The sequence below is a fragment of the Ictidomys tridecemlineatus genome, chromosome 9 (genome assembly GCF_052094955.1).
Source record: "Ictidomys tridecemlineatus isolate mIctTri1 chromosome 9, mIctTri1.hap1, whole genome shotgun sequence".
In the NCBI taxonomy this organism is placed as follows: domain Eukaryota; kingdom Metazoa; phylum Chordata; class Mammalia; order Rodentia; family Sciuridae; genus Ictidomys; species Ictidomys tridecemlineatus.
The window spans coordinates 51,036,083-51,057,446 of record NC_135485.1 but is presented as its reverse complement, the minus strand read 5'-3'; the positions used below and the strand labels follow the sequence as shown (position 1 = coordinate 51,057,446).

The 21,364-nt window shown below is 33.7% G+C and overlaps 1 protein-coding gene across 4 annotated transcripts in view; it reads right to left on the bottom strand.

The window, feature by feature from the left end:
- Ythdc1 (YTH N6-methyladenosine RNA binding protein C1) overlaps positions 1–20,930 on the bottom strand; it is a 30,355-nt gene extending 9,425 nt beyond the window's left edge. For 2 of the 4 annotated variants that reach the window (XM_005331706.5, XM_005331707.5), the window contains exons 1-10: positions 20,797–20,930; positions 13,046–13,147; positions 12,397–12,725; positions 11,849–12,275; positions 8,280–8,369; positions 7,763–7,816; positions 7,036–7,130; positions 5,527–5,635; positions 5,327–5,444; positions 911–995 (exon numbers count right to left, since the gene is read on the bottom strand). In XM_005331706.5, the coding sequence (XP_005331763.1) occupies positions 911–995; positions 5,327–5,444; positions 5,527–5,635; positions 7,036–7,130; positions 7,763–7,816; positions 8,280–8,369; positions 11,849–12,275; positions 12,397–12,725; positions 13,046–13,147; positions 20,797–20,824 (1,437 nt within the window). In that variant the 5' untranslated portion in view covers positions 20,825–20,930. The remainder of the gene's footprint in view (positions 1–910; positions 996–5,326; positions 5,445–5,526; positions 5,636–7,035; positions 7,131–7,762; positions 7,817–8,279; positions 8,370–11,848; positions 12,276–12,396; positions 12,726–13,045; positions 13,148–20,796) is intronic. The other 2 variants (XM_021730654.3, XM_021730655.3) reach the window with 1 other exon arrangement.
- Between the last annotated feature and the right edge of the window lie 434 nt (positions 20,931–21,364).

Genomic DNA, 21,364 nt, shown 5'->3' with positions numbered 1-21,364 from the left:
TGATAATGAGATTCCAGTAAAATTTCAAAAAGTATTAAACAAAAGATTCAGAAAACCTTCTCAAGGTATTTCATGAAGGGTAAATTAAAAGTATAGAATCTTCACAGTAAAATACACAAATGCTACTGCTTAACTCTTTTAATAATCATCCTCTAAAATTAAAGGAATATTTCTTTGTGTAAAATACAAAGACATCAGGACAAAGCCATCAATCTTAATACAGTAAAGAAAAAATACATGTTAGTGTGTGTGTGTGCCAACAACTTTGATAATTATGCACTGAAATACATCAGAATAATTATAAAAGCGGACAAACTTGCAGGCTTTTAAAAAGTCAATGCTATTTTCAATTAATATACTGAAATAGACTAACCACAAAGCAGATTTAATCATAACTTCAAAACTTTAGTCTTAGTTTCAATTACCAACATTTTCATTTCTGAGGATGAAACATTCAGTATTATCTGTGAAAGCTATGAGGATGTCAAAGGTTTGTTTAGAAATCACTATTTACATCGCTACATACTCTTTTAGACTTTAACATCTGTGTCTTTGCAGAAGCCTACTCTCTATTCAAAAAACATCAGCAAAGATGTTAAATGGCCGTTCTAAAATGTGTTATACAAGTGTAGAATTTGTTTAAAAAATGACAATATTATAAAAAAATTAAAAACATGCCACATCAATCATTTTCCTTTTAATTTTATCAATGAAAGTACTACATAAAGCAACCTATATTTCAACATAGATGTCTTCTTAGTTAAAAATCATCATAAACTCCAAGTAAGATTTCTCCTTAATTTTTTATAGTTCATTTCTTTCAGAAATGGTTTTAAAATATCCTTCAATCAAGATTTCTAAAGCAGTTGGTTAAATTTATGTTTTTAAAGAATTAATCAAAACAACAAACCTGTCCATCACGTCCTATCTTTACTGGCTTATGTTCATTCCAAGGATTGGTGAGATGAGCCGACTTAGTAAAGGGTAATTCACGCCTAAATACAAAATAATATCAATTACTTTCTTTTGTGTAATCTAGTAAGGACCTTACACTACTACAGTAGTGAATCCCTATTTTAACTGTGACTTAAATGTGACTGAAATTTTTAAAAATCACAGCAGTTCTGCATATCCCCTTCAAAGAGCTCCAGTTTCCTCAAAAAACAAAAATAGATGTTCCTTGCCCTTTTTTTTTTTGGTACTGGGGATTAAACTCAAGGTGCTTTGCCACTGAACTACAACTCCAGCACGCCCCCTCTTTTTTTAAATTTTCGGACAGGGTCTTATTAAGTTTCTAAGGCTGGTCTCAAACTCGTGATCCTTCTGCTTCAGAAACCTCAGTCACTGGGATTATAAGTGTGTGGCCACCATGTCCTGCTACTCCTTTACCTAAATGAGATTAAAGCCTAATAACCCTGGTAAACTGAAAATATCTCAAATCAAAAATACATTTAATACTCCCGGTCTACCAAATATAGCTTAGCAATGAATATGATGTAGAGTATTAGTTGTTTACTCTTACAATGGCATCACTGGCTGGCAGCTCACCAACCTATCTAACATAATAAAAGAGTACTGAATATCACTAGACTGGGAAGAGATCAAAATCAAACTTGAAGTATGGTTCCCACTGAATGATTATCATTTTACAGAACTGTATCAAAAAATTCAAGCTACTGTAAGTCAAGGACCATTTGTAGAGTGTTTAAGAGCATGGGCTTAATTAAGAACCAAGACAATTTAGAGTTTAAATCCCAGCTCTCTGTCAACAGCCTGAGCTTCTTCATTTTACAAATGAGGATATAACTATTTGTATTATTGTTGCTTATGTAGTTTGCAAATGAAATGACATATAAAACAGTTAATATATCCCTTGTGTATTCAAAAACTTGTACTTAATAACTAACATGAAATTGAACTTTAACCTGGCTTTAATATCAAATGAAATACAAATTTCCCTCTCCTTAGTTCAGGGTTTCAGGACTAAGATGTCCTCCCTCATTAATAAGTCAGTATTCACAACTGAGAGAACGGTTTTTGAGTTGTACAACAAATTATTTATGAAGTTTCATATGCTACATTTGTACTTATGTTGTTGACTTAAAACTAAATGGCATTACCTATTTAAACACTAATAAGTTGGGGGATCTAAGCTCTCTCCATCACAGGAAGGTCCAAGGCTAAATAAAATAAGCCAATCCCAAAAAAACCAAAGGATGAATGTTCTCTCTGATATGTGAATGCTGACACAAAATAAGGGGAGTGGAAGGGGGAAATAGAAGTTCACTTGGATAAGAAAAAGGGGAAGAAAGAGAAGGAAATGGTAATGGAAATGGGAAAGACAGTAGAATGAGTCAGACACAATTTTCCTATGTTAACATATGAGTACATGATCAGTGAATCGCCATAGCATGTATAACCTCAAGAATGGAACCCTAATTAGAATAAGTTATATTCCATGTATGTATTTGTTAAATTACACTCTGTCATGTATATCTAAAAAGAACAAATTTTTTTAAAGTATAATTTAGTATTTTCATAGCTCTTTTTCAACCTAGCACAATGCTAAACACAAAGATGACATATAATAAGTACTTGTTATTTGCCAATTAAAAAAATCAGTTGATAAAGGTTTTACTCATGCATAAACAAACATCAAATTAATGAACTTTTCACTCTACCTACAATACAAACAAAACTGCTCAACAAAAAAGCATACAAAGATGAATAAGATAAATAGCAGATAATTCTCCCCAACCTTTATTCCAGGTAGAAAGACTATCTTTAATAACACATCAAAAGATCAAAACATCCAGAGGCAGAGCTCCATATTTATTTGTATTTTGTCCTACTGTTTTTTTTTAGATTATTCTTCTAAACTACCTACCAATTTAAAACAATTACAAGAAAAAAATAAATGAAAACCTAGTCAACAAAATATAGGAAGGTTACAGATTATTACTGAATGAAATTCTCAATTATTAGCAACAAAATGCCCAAGATCCAAAGTAAAAGCATGTGTCAACCCAGATGCATCATTTGGGTTGGAGATTCTTTGGTGGCATTGGCTCTAACTAGATTCATTTTGCTCATTGTTTGGACAAATTAGTTTAAATCTCAGCCAGTTTATCAATGAAAACGGCAAACCCTTATTTTGAGCTAAATCCAGGCAGCAACTTGAAGTCGGTCATTATTTATGCCTTTCTTATCTGGTCTGAAATTTATTCTGTGACTAGTATCTAAGCCATTAGGAATTTAACACATATCGGAGGTGGTGGTGCTCAGGACTACATTTTATAATCAGAGACTACTGATGCAAGTAGTCCCTGAACTACACCCCCCAAAAACTTGAGTTATGATTAAATCCACAAGGCACTTAAATAAAAGTCTAATGATTACCATAACTGAAAAGAAAGAATATTACTAGCAATCACTGTTATTAAAGCAAAGCACTGAGCATTCATACTCATGAAAGTTTAACTCTTTCATATCTGGGATAATCAAATGTAATTCTCATTTTATATAGAAAACTTAACTTGGAACATTCAAGGTACTTATACCAAGGAAATATCAAGTGCCATCCAAAACTGTTAAGTATTCAAATTACACTTAACAGAACTTAAGATTAAAAAATTAAAATCAAAGTCTTACTTACAATGTCATTTCTTGACAAACCTATAATTTATTATTAAACAATTAAGAGCCCAAAAGCTTTTCTATCCAAAATTTTACATACAATATTAGTGCAATGAACTATTTGGGCCTATCTTTATGTTTTCTGTTGCCCTATGTGTTTCAAACTAGTAAAATAGCCAATAAGTTAAGGAAGAGGAATAAGAAAGATTAATTAGTTAATAAATGAAAAGCATCTTCGAAAACTAAGAAATAAATATTTCCTCAGCAATGAGAAAATAAAGGTTAATACAAGTAACATTCAAACAAAACCTGCTCCAATCTATCTAAAAATGAATAATCATTTTTGACTCTTTCCCCAAGAAAGCACTATCTCCAAATATTTTACAATATCACCAACATTTCCTTTGGCTTTATAATTACTCTTACATACATACAAAAATAATAATAATAAAATATCTCTCTGCTAAAGAATCATCACTAACTCGTTTCTCCTGAAAATTGTCACATACTTTAGGATTACAAATCTAATTTCTAACAAATTATATATATATAAAAACCCAGGGAGGCAGTGGAGTACAGGGATATTGGCAAATCTCATTTTTTATTTGTTTTATCTTTCTATGTTGGTAAATGAACAATTTTTTCTATAATAATATTATATTTAAGAAATAAATCACAAACTTAACCAATTTCCTATTTATGAAAATTTAGATGACTTTAATATTTTTACATAGAAAATAAGATGGGATAAGTATTCTTTTGCATATAGCTTTTGGCTATTCAACAATCACCCTCACACTATTTCTATTCTATCATTACCCATGTATCTTCATCATTCTTCACTATACATAGCTGAGGATGGTCCATACTACTTTTCATCTCTATCCTTTGTTCTTCCTGTCTACCTCCCATACACATAAAAAGGTCCCTATCCAACTTCTACATTTCCCCCACTATTGTTTCCATGCTCATGCTGCTTTCCTGATATAAATAGCAATTTTTCCTCTTATTTCTTAATCAATTATTCCACTGTGTTTAATATCCAGGACCCTAGGTCAACTTATAACAAAGAACTCATATAGTGTTTTGTACCAACTTTACAGGTAATAAGATTTGTGCATGCCATGAAAAGCTGGATTACATAATTAGCTGTTTATGCGCAAAATAATGGTAAATAACTCAGTGTTCAAATAAGCCTTTTTCTCATAAATAGTTAAGCCTTACTTAATCCTGTTTCAAAAATATTTATTTTAGTAATTAAAGACTAAACAAGACATGGAAAGTTCTACCCACAAAAACCACCAATTGATCATAACTAAATCAGTCATCTCCAAAATTATTAGCCAAGTCAGAGTAATTATTTTTCCCATTCCACAATGACATGTGCATTAAATTTACAAAAACATGCCAACAAACTAAGCAACTGAAATACACAAAACTCTTCAATAAATAAATCTTTGCATTCGATATTAGACAATAAAGGCAGTGAGGTACAAGCAAGTTGTTTTTAATTTTTTTAACACTTCTAAAATTCATGGATTCTTATCAATCTAAGAAAGACACAAAAAAAAGGGGGTGGAGGAAGAATGAAAGATTAAATGAAATTACTATTGAATTTTAACATTCCCAACTGGTAGCCCATTCAAAACAATGGCAACTCTAATTATGTACACTAAACGATAAAATTTACCTGCAAATCCAGTCAATTTTAAAGACACCTCCCAGCATCTTAGCACTCATTCCTGCTGGAAGTACCCAGTGTATAGGAGATCCTCCATGATGTGATTCTGAAGAAAGTCTTGCAAACCCTAAGGGAATCATATCACAAAATAATATGAAGATGCTAATACAATTAATGTTTCTTTATGTCCAAATTATTTTTATTCTTACCTTGAAACTTTCCACTTTCTCTGACAGAAAATATTAAAATAACACTCCTCGCAGATCTGAATGCAAGATTTAATTTTTTCTCATTTACAGGGAGTGTAGACCATACACCCTACAAAAACAATGTAAAGACCACAAATTAATAGTAAATCCAGTTAGTTACAAAAGAGCAAGGTTACTGATTTCAATATGTTTTAAACTCAACACTATATTAAATAAAGAATTACTCACTAGCTGTCAAAATAATGTAGGAATAGATCATGAGAAACTCAGAAAAAATATGGATAAAACCACCAACTTTACAAAATCATTAAAGGAACTAGTAGATTTGGGGGACAAATTTTATAGGCTGGGAGTCTATATAATAAAACATCACACAAAATTACTTTAAAATCATTAACCATTTACTATAGTAAAATACATGACACTTTAAGGTTAATCACAACTTGTATGTTTGTCTTTCTGAAATTATGTACCTAAACTAAATAATTTCAAATTATTATCAATAAAACCATATGATGAAATTCTGTCAAAATTCTCATATTTTTCAAGTTTTTCTACCTAAGTTCAAATTTTTATGTATCAAAAGACTGAAGCCTATATCTTTACATACACCTAAAACAAACTGAATTCTGAAATATTTTAACCAATACTTCTTCATGAAAAATAAAAAGAGATAAAGTAAGACAAGAGCTAATTTAGCTCACACAAACTACATTTTCTAACTCACACTAAGTGCTTAATTTACTTTACCTTAATTCCACTTACACTGAATAATAGAATACATTATTGCTAGATGGAATATTTGGTGTACTCGCATGTGCTTACAAAGTTTTACAGGTAACCCTGGACTTCTTTTAGAAACAGAATATTAATACTAATAGAAATTCAGTTAGAAAAATGTTTATAATGTTTTGATGATTAGCTGAACATCTTGTTACTCAATTTAAACCTTGAACTGCAAAACATTACAATAGCTAGTGTAACACAAAAATATATTTTTGATTTCTTTAAAAAGAAGATTAGGTTCACAATATCCTATAGGAACCAGGCATATCTGTGTAAAGTCTTGGGTGGGACTTTAAAACTAACCCTTTTCTTCTAAATGCAAGTAATTAACTTCTAAGAAATAAAACAAATCTCCATAAAGGAATGTTTTCTTTATAAAGCTCAAGGTATATAACAAAAACATCTACAGAAAACAAAAACTATTAACTGAAGAAACTTTTACAAGTATTAGTACAATATATTAGCAACTGGATATAGAAATAAAAATAGTCCTTTAAGAGTATGAATTATACAGTCCTTCAACCTTGAATACTGTGCCTCCTCAAATCATTACCATTAGTTGCCTAACTAGCAATAAACCAGACCCCAGAGGCAAATGGGCTGTATATCTTTAAAGCTTTAATGAAAATCACAGTATCTTATTACACTGGAGATAAGTCAAGTCTACCTTTCAATTTAAAAATTTCAGGATTAGGACAGTTTAAGCAGAACTGATGACAATACCTTAGCTTTCGCAAGAGACACATTCTCATGGTTGTTACTCTTTATGAGGAAAAATCTTGCATCCTGAAGTACATATTTGAGTTTACTGGTTTGATCTGGGGGGAGGGGAGGAAGAAAAAAGAAATCCAAATTGATTACCCATAGATGATTATCATACAAAGTGATTTAAACTGTACTAAAATCAGACCTCCAGAACCCAACTAAACTTTTAAAACTCAACAATCACCCACTCAATCTGAAAAGCTCAGCCACAATACATAATACAGCAAAGCTAAGAAAAGACAACCAGCACTGTGCAAGAAGGTAAACCTAATCTAGTGATGTTCCGATATATCAGATCAGTAATTATAGTATAAAAATAGCTATTAAGTTATGATGAAGTTTTTATAAACTTTTTTATCAAATACTGATACCAATCCACTAAAGTTGTTAAATGTACATAGAAATAATAATAAAAAAAAAAAATACACACACCCACACACACACCCCCACACCATCTCACCATGTGTGTCCAAAACTAAAATATCCTTAGTTGTTTGGTAATATGCAGGAACATGGAGCTTTCTATGGACATGAAACATGGACCTTACTAGGTAAGATACTTTTTTCCTAACTCAATATATCGGAACATTACTACATTAAAAACAACTATTAATGGAGAACCAATAAGGCAAAATAATGACTTTATGAAGCATGCAATGAAAACAATTTCAAATTTAAATGATACCTTTTCGGACAGCACGAACGGAAGATGATAATTTCTCATGCTTCTTTTCTGAACCTGTATTTAGCCAAAGTACATTTGTTCAGATTGAGCTTTAATAGAGATAAGACAAAATTTCTACAGTCTTTGTCACATAAAATTCTCATTCAAGACAAATTATTCTTCCTGGCGCACCCACACACACAAAAAAAGTATTTCTCAATGTGTACGAGTGTTTTGTTTTTTTGGGTTGCTTGAAATTTTTTAAAAATATATTTGAACAGTTTCCCACTCAGAAAACTAGTCACTGAATCATCATCTTCCAAGGGAAAAAAAAAGTGAAAATTCCACTTAAGCAGTAACATAACAGGATTAAAATAAGAAAAAGCTTAATTTCCTCTAGAATTATTACACTGAACATGCCAAAAATCAATACTAATAGACATCAACAAGTTCACACTAAACTACAGCCTCCACACACTTTCTAAAGCAGATTACATTAGAATGGTCAGATATAATCACAGAAGTAAAATAATATTACCTGCATATGACTCTGATGCAGAGCTTCCACTTCTATCAAAAACAATTGGTGATATGCCTCTAGCTCTCTTTCTTTCCTTCTTTTTCTCATCTAAAAAAAAAAAAAATCCAAACAATAGTTTTTAAAAAGTCACAATATAAAATGAAAACTAACACAGGTATTCAAACAAGAATGTTATCCTTATATATCTGGTTTTCACAAAGGTCTTACATAATCCCTTCTGTTGCCAATGCTCATTACATTTGTTTCTTCAATGCCATTCCTTCTAACAATTTTCTCCCTGGATTCCTTATTTTCTCATTTAATTTAAAATCATGCTTAAAATCTGTGAGGTTTAGGGTAGTGGGGACAGAACTCAGAGGCATTTATTCCACCAATGAACTACATACAAGCCCCGCCCTCTTTTTTTGAGACAAGGTCTTGCTAAATTCTCCAGGATGGACTTAAACTTGAGATCCTCTTTTCTTGGCCTCCCCAGTTGCTGGGACTACAGGATTATACCACTGCTGCTGGCTATATCTAAAAATCTTAATGAAAGTAATACAATCTATGTATTACTATAAGAAAGGCGGGAATCTTCAGAGGACAGAAAAAGTATGCATAACCCATCCTGTAAGAACAATTTCAAGCTTAATTTGGAACTTTATAAGAAGACTTAAAATAGAAAGCTCTTATGTTTCTTGCCATTTTAACTATATAATAATAAGCTCCTTCATTCTTCAGTTGGGAGATAAGTAGTATGAAGAAAGAAAATGTACAAACAACTTTTATAAAAACAATGGGAAGCTGAAAAATAATTGTTGATCATCCATACAATATCCTACTATATAGTACCCCACAGCTAACTACTTTAAGCTTTAAATATATACTATCTCCTTTAATCCTCAGGGCAATCTCATGAGTTTCTCTCATTTATACATGAGGAAATCTCTTACTTGACCAGGGTCCAATAGTTCCTGAGCAGCTAAACATTAGACTCATGGTCTTTTGACTTGGGATTATAAGCCCTAAACTCTATTCTTACTGAGCAAAAGCAAAAGATACCTTACTACTATAGTCATAGGTTTATTAGCTAGCTTAGGGACTTCTTTAAACGATTATATTTTCTCCTTGAATATTTCCTTTCAAGATTCTAAGCATTAGGAATTAGTAAGTTTAAGGGTAATATTTCTTATTGACTTTTTAAAAAGAATGCCTTGTGGTCCCAAGTAAAAGAATTTCTTATTGATAATGAAGAACAAATATTGGAAACAGAAAATCCTGCCCTACTGTTTCTATACAATGTTAAATGTGGTAACAAATAAGAAATCTCCAAAGTACTTTCATCTTTTTTGCATCAGTAACTGAAGTTTACAGTCCTGTGCCTCAATTATTACTCTCAGATCAAAAGAACATTCATCTAACAATGCATTATCAACTACTGTGTAGTCTATAAATTACTAATAATTCTGAGGAAATACAGATAAAGTAACTGGTGTCTAGAAATGTTACAGTAACTACAAGTAAACTATGATACCTTGTATTTCATTAAAATCTGACATCTCCTAATCAAGGAGTTCCAAATCTATCCTTTATTTTGTTATAAAGAAAAACTATAAGAAAAATAACTGCCTGCATATTTATGTAGTATCTAAAACAGGTTCAGCATAAGGGATTTTCTAATTAGAATTTTCCAATAATAAGGAAAACAAGAATTCCAGGGTTGCTAGGAATTGAGTACGGGGAGCTTTATGAGTGAGGTACATTTCCAGTCCATTTTATTTTGAGATGGGGTCTCACTAAGTTACTGAAGATTGAGGCCAGCCTCAAAATTGTAAGCCTACTGCCTCAGCCACTCAAAATTGCTAAGTAACAGGTATACCATTGTTCAAGCCAGGTATCTTTTTTAACCAAATTTTAATAGCAATTCATTATAAAAATTATAGACTGCCATTCAATTTGAAAAGTATTATCAAACACCTAATATACAACTGGCTTATCTTGAAACTCATTTAAAATTCAAATTATTTCAGATATTACCCATTTAAAAATAAGTTCATATTATTTGACTTAACCAGAATTCAAGACTAAGAAATAAATATTCCTAACAGAGATGGCAAAAAGAAATTTAGAAAATATTCTCAGCTATGCGAAGTGGTACATGTCAAAGACTCCAAAAACTAAGGAAGTAGGATCCAAAGTTAGAGGCCACCCTTAGTAACTTAGGCAGAATCTGTCTCAAAATAAAAATAAAAGCGGCTGGTGATATATTTCAGTGGGAGATCCCCTAGGTTCAATCACTAGTACAAGCATATGAGCAAGCAACAAGCAAGAAAAGGAAGAAAGAGAAAAATATTGTCTACTTCTGTGGGTGATGGAAAACACACACTTGCCACAATAGGCCATTCATTCATATTACTGATGTATTATTTTATTCCCTATCCATTATAAAATATAAAATATGCATATTCCATTAGTTTGCAGATGCATAATGGGAAGAAAGATTCTGGAAATTTTTACATCAAATCCAATTATTCATCTATTTGGTTAAACTAATTTTTAACCCTTTAAAAATAAGTCTAAACTCTAAAACCTAAAACTCAAATGAATAAAAGCTGAAAACACTTTTAGCTGTCCATCGGCTCTAATATTTGTACCTATCAAGAGCACAACTTACTAACAATGTACTTATCAATGGCAAAAATTCTACTATAATGAAATTAAATACATTTCAAAAAAGAATTTCTATTATATTCTAATTGTTAGTACCTTTTGCTTATGTAGCAAATCTGATTACACCTGGCATAATACAACCATTAGGCCAAAACTATACAGTGCCCAGGGGTCTACAAGTACTCTGACCTTTCTTTCTTACTGTACCCTCTAAATTTCCCTCAAAGAAAGAGTCCCCTCAGCTTAGTGACTGCAACTATCAACCAGACAACATTTCTGTCTCATGGATCAATTAGAAGTAGAGGAAGGATGATACAAAAGAGCTTACCCAATCTTTTCACAAAAATTTTATATTCTTTTTTTTCCTCCATCATAAACCTTGACACCTCAGCCCTCTATAGCCCTGTCTCTGTCAACTCAGAGGTACAGATGAAGTTTGTGATCCCAAGGAAAAAAGAGGAAGAAATTGTTTGGTTTTGCTGCCGCATAATGGAAATCTAGGATCGATCTACCATGCAAATGTTGTAACACCTTGTGGGAGGCTTTCATGTAAATATATTTCAAGTACATCAATATTAAAACAAGTTGTTGTCAACTGTATTATTAATTATAAGAACACCACATTGAAAGCTGAAATAATTCTTCCACATAAACAACTGGATTTGTGCTAATTTATAATAAAACCAGTTTGTAGCTGAGAATACCTTTACTGATGCAAATCTTATTCAAAATTATTCACATATATTGCTAATACCCAATAATATACAATTAGCAACAATACAACAAAATCACAAAACTATCCTATTCATGTTCCCTATAACCTCAAAAACGCATCCTTTAATTTTAACACATTCAAGAACAAAACCAATCAGTTCCTTAAAAAAATTTTTAAAAATTTTACATATAAAACAGTGTACCTGATCCATCTGTGCCTGAGCCAGATCTGACAGAACCATCTGTAAAGGAAACAGATTCAGAACCAGAGTCACTGGCCTCACTTCGAGTATCGTAATCATTTCCCTCTTCCTTCTGGTCTCTCTCATCCTGTTCATATTCTTCCTCTTCCTCCTCTTCTTCCTCCTCTTCCTCTTCTTCTTCCTCCTCCTCCTCCTCCTCTCCATCTTCATCCACCTCCTCATCTTCCTCCGCATCTTCTTCTACCTCTTCATCTTCCTCTACATCTTCTTCCACTCCTTCCTCTTCATTTTCAGTGTTATTGCCTTGCCCATCAGAAGAACCACTGCTGCCGGTCTCATGGTCGGAGCCATATTCTTCAGAGTTCACTTCTTCCTTAGAAGATTGGCTGGATCGGCTTGGACGTCTATCAACTTCAAGCCCAATTCTCTGATGTTTAAAGAAAAAGGGAATCAGCAGTCACATAACAGACAAAGTCAAGATGAATAAACAGTTCTAAAGCCTCAAAAAGAACTGCTTTCTGTTTTATAATTGCAATAATATTTACTACCTCAGAACCATCTGGTGTAGGAGATTTGCCTCTCCTTTCAGGATCTCTTTTCCGTAGACAAGTTTTTTCAGGTTGACTCTTATAAGGTTCTCTGGAGGTACTGCTTGATAGACGAATTTTCCGGTCAGCATCTAGACGCTTGTTTCTTTCAGATCTTTGATATTCCTCATTTTTATACTCTGTGACTGACTTTCCTTTAGTACTAACTATTCTTTTGTTATTGCTAACAGATGAGCTTAGGGGTTTAGAAACCAATTGTCTTGAATGGACAGAAGGCTTTTGTCGTTTTGTGTCAGTAGATTCCATTCGGTCACTTTTTCTTTTTGACCCTTTAAAATACAATTTTAAAAGACATATAAAAGCATTCCATTAATTTCACCAAAGATTTACAGACTCACAATGTCTTCTGAAATATTTTTATTCTAGAATTAATCTAAAAGAAAACTAATTATTGAACTAAATTTGTATACTTAAAAAATATAAATTACTTATATGGAATAGGTTCTGTTATGTGGAATACAGTTTATGTGCTTTTATGAACTACAAAAAGAAGTTATAAAAGCACCTTCAGCACCTTCATTTTCTTAAGAAATTTTATTTCCTCTACTTACACTGTTGTTTTGACAATAATAATAGAAATATCACATACCCTTTTTTTCATTTTTATCTTGTTCACTCTCTGGATTATAAAGTTCATCATCCTGTTCTGGTACTTCAGTTAAAATATCATCTAGAACATTAAGTTCTCCATCTGCAAATAAATTTTAAAATTAGGGAAAAATCATTATCATTAAGCATTTGAGTACTTAAGAACATAACCCTTAAAAGAAAATTTTATTTCAGATCAAGACACAAAATAAATTTCTATAGAAAGCAAAGTATATGTACTTAGTACAGAGCTCTAGTCTACAAAGTTAGGAATATACATCTCATAAAGCATGAAAAAATGGTAAATACCAACTTGTTTAAGTAATCAAATTTGGCATTACTAGTAATGGGACAAATCAACATCATGAACCTTCTGGTATAATGCTCTAAGAATAAGAAAAACTTCTATGACATTCCTATACAAAATACAATATCTTAACCATGGGAAGAAGCATCAAAATAAAAGGGCATCTAGGGTTGGGGGTGTAGCTCAGTGGTACAGTACTTGCCTAGCACATGTAAGGCACTGGGTTTGATACTCAGTACCACATAATAAATAAATAAAGGTATAGTGTCCATCTACAACTAAAAATTTTTTTAAAAAGGACTTTCAAATACATTTACAGAGATTAAGAGACATAATTGAACACAGTCCATAATCTGAAAGTAACTGGAAAATCTCATGAAATCTAAACAGTTTGTAGATTAGATAATCAATGTTAATTTTGTAATTTTGATAATACTATAATTAAGAAAATTCTTAATTTCAGGAAATATACTCAAGGAAAAAATTGTGCTTGTGTGCATATATTCACAAATATACACGGAGAAAATGAGAGAGATGGAGGAAGACAGAAAGCATGAGATAAACACAAATGAGATAAAATGTTGACCTTTACAGAATGTGATTGAAGCTTATAAAAAATTTCTTTGTCATATTCCTATAGCTATTCTATTTATCTGAAATTATACCCAATTAAAAAGCTAAAAAAACCTACTAGTACACTAAACAATCAAATAAATTTAGATCCTGCTGGTATAGACTATAAAAGTACCATTTGTTCAGAAAAAGCAACTGTAACTACATTGACACAGTCAATGATCACAAAAAAGTGGAACTCAGTTTTGTCTCCCTACCCCATAATACAGTACTAAAATCAATATTAAAAATACATATAAGTGCCACCTTCAATTGATTTTTTTAAATATAATGCACTAAAGATAATGGTAAATGTTTTAACATTAAGCAGTGGCAAAAGGATGTATAAAGTTATGAAACTCATAAGACAAAATAAGTATATTTATGGCTATAGCCAAAAAGCAAAACCCATTCAAAGTCAGGTTTATTAGCTTGGACTCTATAGTCAAGTTAAATGGTTTTCAAATTTCCCCAAAGGGGAAATAAACAGTGACTGAAGATACCTCAAAAATTAATACAGGCAATAAGAAGAGAAACAAGGTTACACAGAAAATGCAAATGGTAAGTTTCTATTTAAGAAAGATATTTGAAAATTACTGTTTAGAATAGCATAACACATAATTTTTGGGGAGGTATAAATACTAATCTGTACTTCACCGTTTTCTTAAAATGTATATTTTATGAGTTGTATTTCTGTTCAATTATTTTTTAAATGCAATTGAAAATCAAGATAAGCCCAACAAAAAAAGGCTTTTCTCATCTGATTTGTATTATACTAAAAAAAAAATTCAAGATCTGAATGGTGGCAAGTACCATTTTTAAGCTTTATCTGGTAAAAATAAAAACACGTTAAATAGTTTGATAGCAGCAAAACAAATTTGCAAATGTTTAATAATTATTGGTTCACAGTTCTATCAGTAAAGAAAGTGGAATCAACAAGTCTTGACAGAATCAAATACATTTGTAAAAGACAAAAAGAAAAACTGAAAAACTATCAAAAACAAATAATACAGTGATACCACACATCTTTTCATGGAGTCATTGATTTCAATTAGAAATATCAACCCAAAAAGCCTGAACATTCACATGAAATTATATATTATGTGCTAAATAAAGAAAAATTATGGTAAATTTCAGCAGCATGTTTAAATCATTGTTATCCTTTAAAAAAGAGTATATTGCTCAAAAAAGTTTAAACATTCAAATTCAGATACTGGTTATAGTTGTAGAAAGCAACTACAGACTTTTTCAATGTAACGAATATAAACCAATGTTTACTTAATAAAATATCTTGTCACTTGAACTTTTAGCACTTTCACACATATCACATAGACATAATATGAAGCAATTAAGAACTGTTTATCATTCATTACTTTGCAGATAAAGAAAGAGCACAGAGGTTCAAGTTGACCAAATACAGTTGTTTAGTACAGATGGATGCAAGTTCAGGCTTCCAAAACCTATAGTCATTTATGAAGGAACATTAAACACACTTTTAAGAAACATATAAAGGGCACTACACAAATGCAAACATCAAAAGGTAGTATGCACCAGATTAATTTCAAATTAGAACATCAGAATGTTCTAACATCAGTATTTCCTACATTGTAATAGTTATGTTTTAATTTACTTAATACTAAAAAAATACTAAAAAATCATCAGTAGCATCCACACTCGATGGTGTACATAGTTTTATCCATGTTATTCTTAGATTAATAAACCTGTGTGGTTTTATCACAAATTAGCAAACTAAATCTTGAACAAATTTGGCCCATGACTTGTGTTTATGTATGTCCTGCAAGTAGAAAGCGTGTACTTAAGGTGTCTTTTTTTCTGAGCCATTTTTTTCAACCAGATTCTAACAAACCCTGTCCCTCTTGATTATACAATGATCAGGCTACATGATACATAAATCCTGGTCCAGAAGGCAAAACCAAATCCTCTTTCTTTGATAAAATAAGTGCATGCGTACCCTAATTATCTACGGCTGCATAAGATATCACCCCAAAACTTGGTGAGTGAAAACAGTAACAATCATTTTTCATTACTCGTGGTTTTGGAGATTAACTAGGGTTCTCTCATGTGGTTGTGTCAGATGACTGGGGATAGAAGACTTGCTCATTCACATGTCTGGCTAGGGTCTAGGCTGGGATGACTAAAAATAGGTAGAGCATCTTAGACATTTCTCTCCAATGACAACTCTCTATTATGAAAGTTTTAGGGTAGGGGTATTTCTTACATGGTGATTAAGGAATCTAAATGTCTATGTTCTAACACAGAAAAGACCAGACAGATCCCAACACTCAGAATAGTATTTTATTCACAAAGGTAATTATAAAAAAAGCCTATTAGGTTCAAAGATAGGGGGTTTACACATCCTTTATTATTGGCAGGAGTGTCCATCTTCATAGACTAAGGTACAACATCACTGATAGAATATTATGGAACCATCATCACATATGTGGTCCACTGTTGATTGAAATGTTATTTTAGGGCCAATGACTGTACTTTGTAAAAGTGGAAGAAGGCTAAAGCAGACAATTCTATTCCAGTGGATCTGCTGCACTAACAGAATGCAATCACTATTGTCACATTTCCAAATTTCTCAATTGAAACACCCAGTTCAGGGGCTGGGGATGTGGCTCAAGTGGTAGCACGCTTGCCTGGCATGTGTGCGGCCCGGGTTCGATCCTCAGCACCACATACCAACAAAGATGTTGTGTCCGCCGAGAACTAAAAAATGATAAATATTAAAAATTCTCTCTCTCTCTCTCTCTCTCTCTCTCTCTCCCTCTCTCTCTCTCTCTCCTCACTCTCTCTTTAAAAAAAAAAAAAAAAAAAAGAAACACCCAGTTCAGATTTTATTTGGAATTACCTGACTTTTAAATAATGCCTCAGCCAGGTGAGGTGGTATAGGCCACCTCATAGTCCCAGCAACTTAGGAAGCTGAAGCAGAGCACCTAAAGTTTGAGACCAGTCTAAGCCCTGCCTTGAAAATAAGACTGGGGTTGTAGCTCAGAGGTGAAGTTCCTTTTGGGTCAATCCCCAGTAGCGCAATAAATAAAGTAACTAAATTAAAATGTTGTTTCAATTTTTTAAAAAAGTAGACTGCTAGCTTTAATCTTTACTTTCACAGTATTTTATGCTTATGCGCTGCATTACGTTTACTGATAACAAGCTAGCAGAATCTTGGTTAATTTCACCAACTACTGGCAAACAGTCTGAGATGAAGATACTGATTTCCAAGTATAGGAGGTAAAACAAGGAAATAAAAAAAACAAAACCCATTATTTTTAGAGTTTATTAAGACTAAAAAGATACTAAAAGGTTTTTCTGTTGCTTAATTGTGGGATTTTTGTTTTAGGAAAACGTGAACTGCTTTTCAAAGTAGTATAGCCTTTAAGGCTACAAAATCTCATAACTCTGAATTCATATTTAATTCATTCTCCATTATACCAGAAATTTAGTTTAATTTTGAAATTCCTGGCCCAAGAAAGTCACAAATCTTAACTTCAAGTGTAGAAAATTAACCTTTATCTGGAACAAAGTCATTTTTCTAATCACTGAAGATTGTGGGTCTCACAAGATACGGGGTGGGGGAGACTATTTCAAGGTCTAGCATTAGATAGACCAAGATTTAATACTCAAATAAAAAAAAAGAGGTTAAATATATTACACAAACCAAAGTACATTATTTTGTTGTTGTTGTTTATTTCAATTCACTTACTTAGTTGCAGGGTCTGGCAAGGGGGCACGATTTCCTGGAACATTCCCTTGTATTATCTTGCAAAGTACATTTTACATTGGTTTCTCAGCTACTTGGGTACTAGGGATTGAGCTCGGGGTACTTGACCATTGAGCTACATCCCCAGCCCTATTTTGTACTTTATTTAGAGAGAGGGTCTCACTGAGTTGCTTAGCACCTCATAGGTGCTGAGGCTAGCTTTGAACTCAACATCCTCCTGTCTCAGCCTCCCAAGTGGCTGGGATTACAGGCACGGCTGAGAATGAAGTCCAAACTTGGATCTCCATCCCAATTCAAATTTCTAACTTCCAAAAAGGGTCAACTGAAGTTACTGGATAGACAATTGTATTTTAAGGATTTATATGTGTGTGTAACAACATACTTTCATGTGCTTTCCTGTTTTTGTAACAAACCTCAACTTTGGGCTTTATATTTCACACATCATATAACTAGTCATTTATTTTTCCTTTGTGATAATGAGGATTGAACCCGTGGGTGCTCTAACACTCACCCACATCCTTAGCCCTCTTCATTTTTTTTTTTAAGTTTTAGTTTGAGATTGGGTCTGCCTCTAAGTTGCCCAGGCTGGCCTTGAACTTGAAATCCTCCTGCCTCAGCTTCAAGGCACAATCACTGCATCAAAGATTCAGGGTAAACATGAGAAACATACTTCCTGCCCTCTTGAAGCTTCCACTCTAGTAATGTGGAATGCAAGTTACTTTAGAAAGTGGAAGGACATATACATTTTGGATTAATTTTTTAAAAAATGTTCTCTATAGAGAACTCTAAAAGTATATGCAATAAAATTTATACAGATGTTTATGGTGACAGAAAAGATGTGTATTTCCTCATTAAAGAAAAATGTATTTACTGTTAATTAACATCAACATGGCAACATCTTTCAAATCCACTTTTTTAACAAATAATCACCACAGGAATCACAGGGAGCTGACAATTTGTCCGGTTATATAGGATTCAGCTTCTAGGTATGAGTATCATAGAATCACTTTAGAAATTAATGTGTTTATAACATAGCTCATACACAAAGCTCAATAATTCAAGAACTCCATGACAGTCTAACTGTTCTGGTAAATAAAATATAGTTAGTGCAAATTTTTGCAACTTACACTCATTTTTTTTAATCAAATTTTAAACCATTTGAGGAATCATTTAAGAAGGGACTTAAGGTTTGCAGTGTTACTACGATTCTTAGGGAGTTCATCTTTTACAAATTTTCTAATGTTTTGTACAACTCATGACACTAAAGTACTTATATTCCCACTTTGCATTGTTTAAGAGACAGATGAGTCAAATACTGATCCTTTATCTATAATCATGGGTGTGACAATGATCAAGTGATGCATGTTGTAGATCAGAACTCTTTAGAAATTAAATAAATGTCACTTCCAGTAGGTATGTGCTATTTTCTATGTTGACCAGAAATAATATTTGTTATAAACTAAAAAATATAAGCACTTATATCAGAATTTTAAAAAATTCAGTTATGGAAATTAAGTTTAAAAAAAAAAAAAGAAACTTGATAACTAACACAAGGCAAAACCCTTTCCAAAAGGTGGAAAGTCATCATAGGTAGCACTGATAGATTTCATTACTATCTCTCAGTAATAAACTTCATGTATTTAAACTGCACCATCATCACTAAATCTATTTGTAAAATAAATCCTTTAAGCCAGTATCATTTTTCTTCTTCAATGTGCATTATTGTCTGCACTATGACTTTAAGCATCTTCAATTACTCATTTTTGTGTTTGGTTAATCTGGTCTACCACAACCACCAAACCTTCCATACATATAGTTCATAAATTACACCCTGGCCATCCAATGTTGAATGAATTCTTGTTGCTTAAGATCTTCTCACTTTACTATTAAAAAGAGGTTTCCTTTACTCACCCCATACCCTCCCCCACCCATGTTTACATTATTCTGAATTTCTCAAGAAAGTGGGAACTTTGGGGAGTTTCAAGGTGTGGGGGGGAATCAAATTGCTATAATCTAATTAATGAAATTATTTAGGACAAGGTCATTATCTTAAACATAATCCATTCTCCAAGCTTACTCTTCTTATCCAAGAACAATTCACTGAAAACAAAGACTCTCCTGAGCCAGCAACCAGAAAATTTTAGGAGGATCATAGGCTTAATGCAAACTGATTCTAGAATCCACTTAAAAGATACCCAGCCCAAATGAGCTAGCCATATAGAAGAGACCTGAGAGATACAGTACAGATACTCTGCAATGTTTTCATCAAGTAGAACTATTGCAAGGCTATCATGATAATCTATGGGTTGAAAATGATCTTCAGGCAGTATCCAATCTAGACCACTCTGAAGATGACATTCACTGGTTCTTCCCTCCAACTCTCCATTACTTGTAACTTGCAAATAATTTGTTCCCGGTTGTACCCTCCCTGTGGGAGCTACGCACGTTCTAGCAGAATGGTTGTCAGGGTGTTTTTTTTTTTTTTTTTGGAAAGGCTTACGAAGTCGCATAGTTATATTTTCAAGCATCATGCTTTCAAAAATAATAACTCTAGGAACAAAACGGGATTATCCTTGCCACTTCTCCTATTTAACAGTAACAGTCTTTAGTTATTTGTAGCTATTTCTGGAGAATAATACACCTGTACCACTTAAACACATTCATTTAACTAGACTACCAGCGTTGATTGTGGCATTAAGGGTTTTTGAAATTTGGCCTAACAAAAAGGTTATTCGGAAAATACGCATTACATCCGCATAACCCTACCAGGAAATAAGCCCAGGGGCCTGCAACTCTGAACAAGCCCTTGCTCAGCCACTCCCAACACAGCTAAAAGGAAAGTCAGGAGTGGAATCTGGATCAAAGAAAAATCCTGTGCGAAAAGAAGTGTTAGGCCATATGGAGACGGAGGACGAAAGGACAGGCCTGGTTCTCCGCCAATGAGTCCAAGTGTGTCGGTGGGGGGAGCCGGGGTGACCAGCTCTGCGCCAGACAGGCTAAACTCCCCACCCCCGCCAGGCGGCCACGACCACCGCTCCAGCACCGCACTCCCGACCCCGCCTCCGCCCGTCACCTTTCCCGCACTAACCTTTCTCCTCCCGGCTGTCGGCCGCCATTGCTCCCCTCCGGCTTCCGCTGCTGCCGCCGCCGCTACCGCCACCGCCGCCGGGACGCGACTCACGCGGGCGCCGCAGCCGCGGCAGCAGTCGCACGCGCCCGTCCGTCAGTCCGTCCAACGAGCTGCGTGCTTCGCACTTGGCCGCTACCACTCACCCTCCTCGATTCACCCTTTCTTCCCTCTTCTTTCCGTTCTCCCTTATCCCCTTCCCTTTTTCCAGCCTCCGACGGCCTAGGCCCAGCTTTCCCGTTGAGGCTCAGATACGGGCGGGGTAAGGGGGAGGGAAGAGAAACAGATGGCGACGGCGGGCGGCGCTAAAATGGAGCCTGCTTCCTGCGTGAAACAATCCCGCTCCCGAAATGCCCTGCGCTGTTTACGCTCCGTTCCTCTTTGGAAACGTCACAGTGCGGACAGGGGCGAAGAGGCAGGACGGTAAGGGAGCGTGGCGTAGCGTCAGCACGTCGCCCCGCCCACCGCAGCCCGGTCGTGCCTGAACCAGTCTTATTTCTAGTAATTTTAGACGCAGGTTTTATACGGG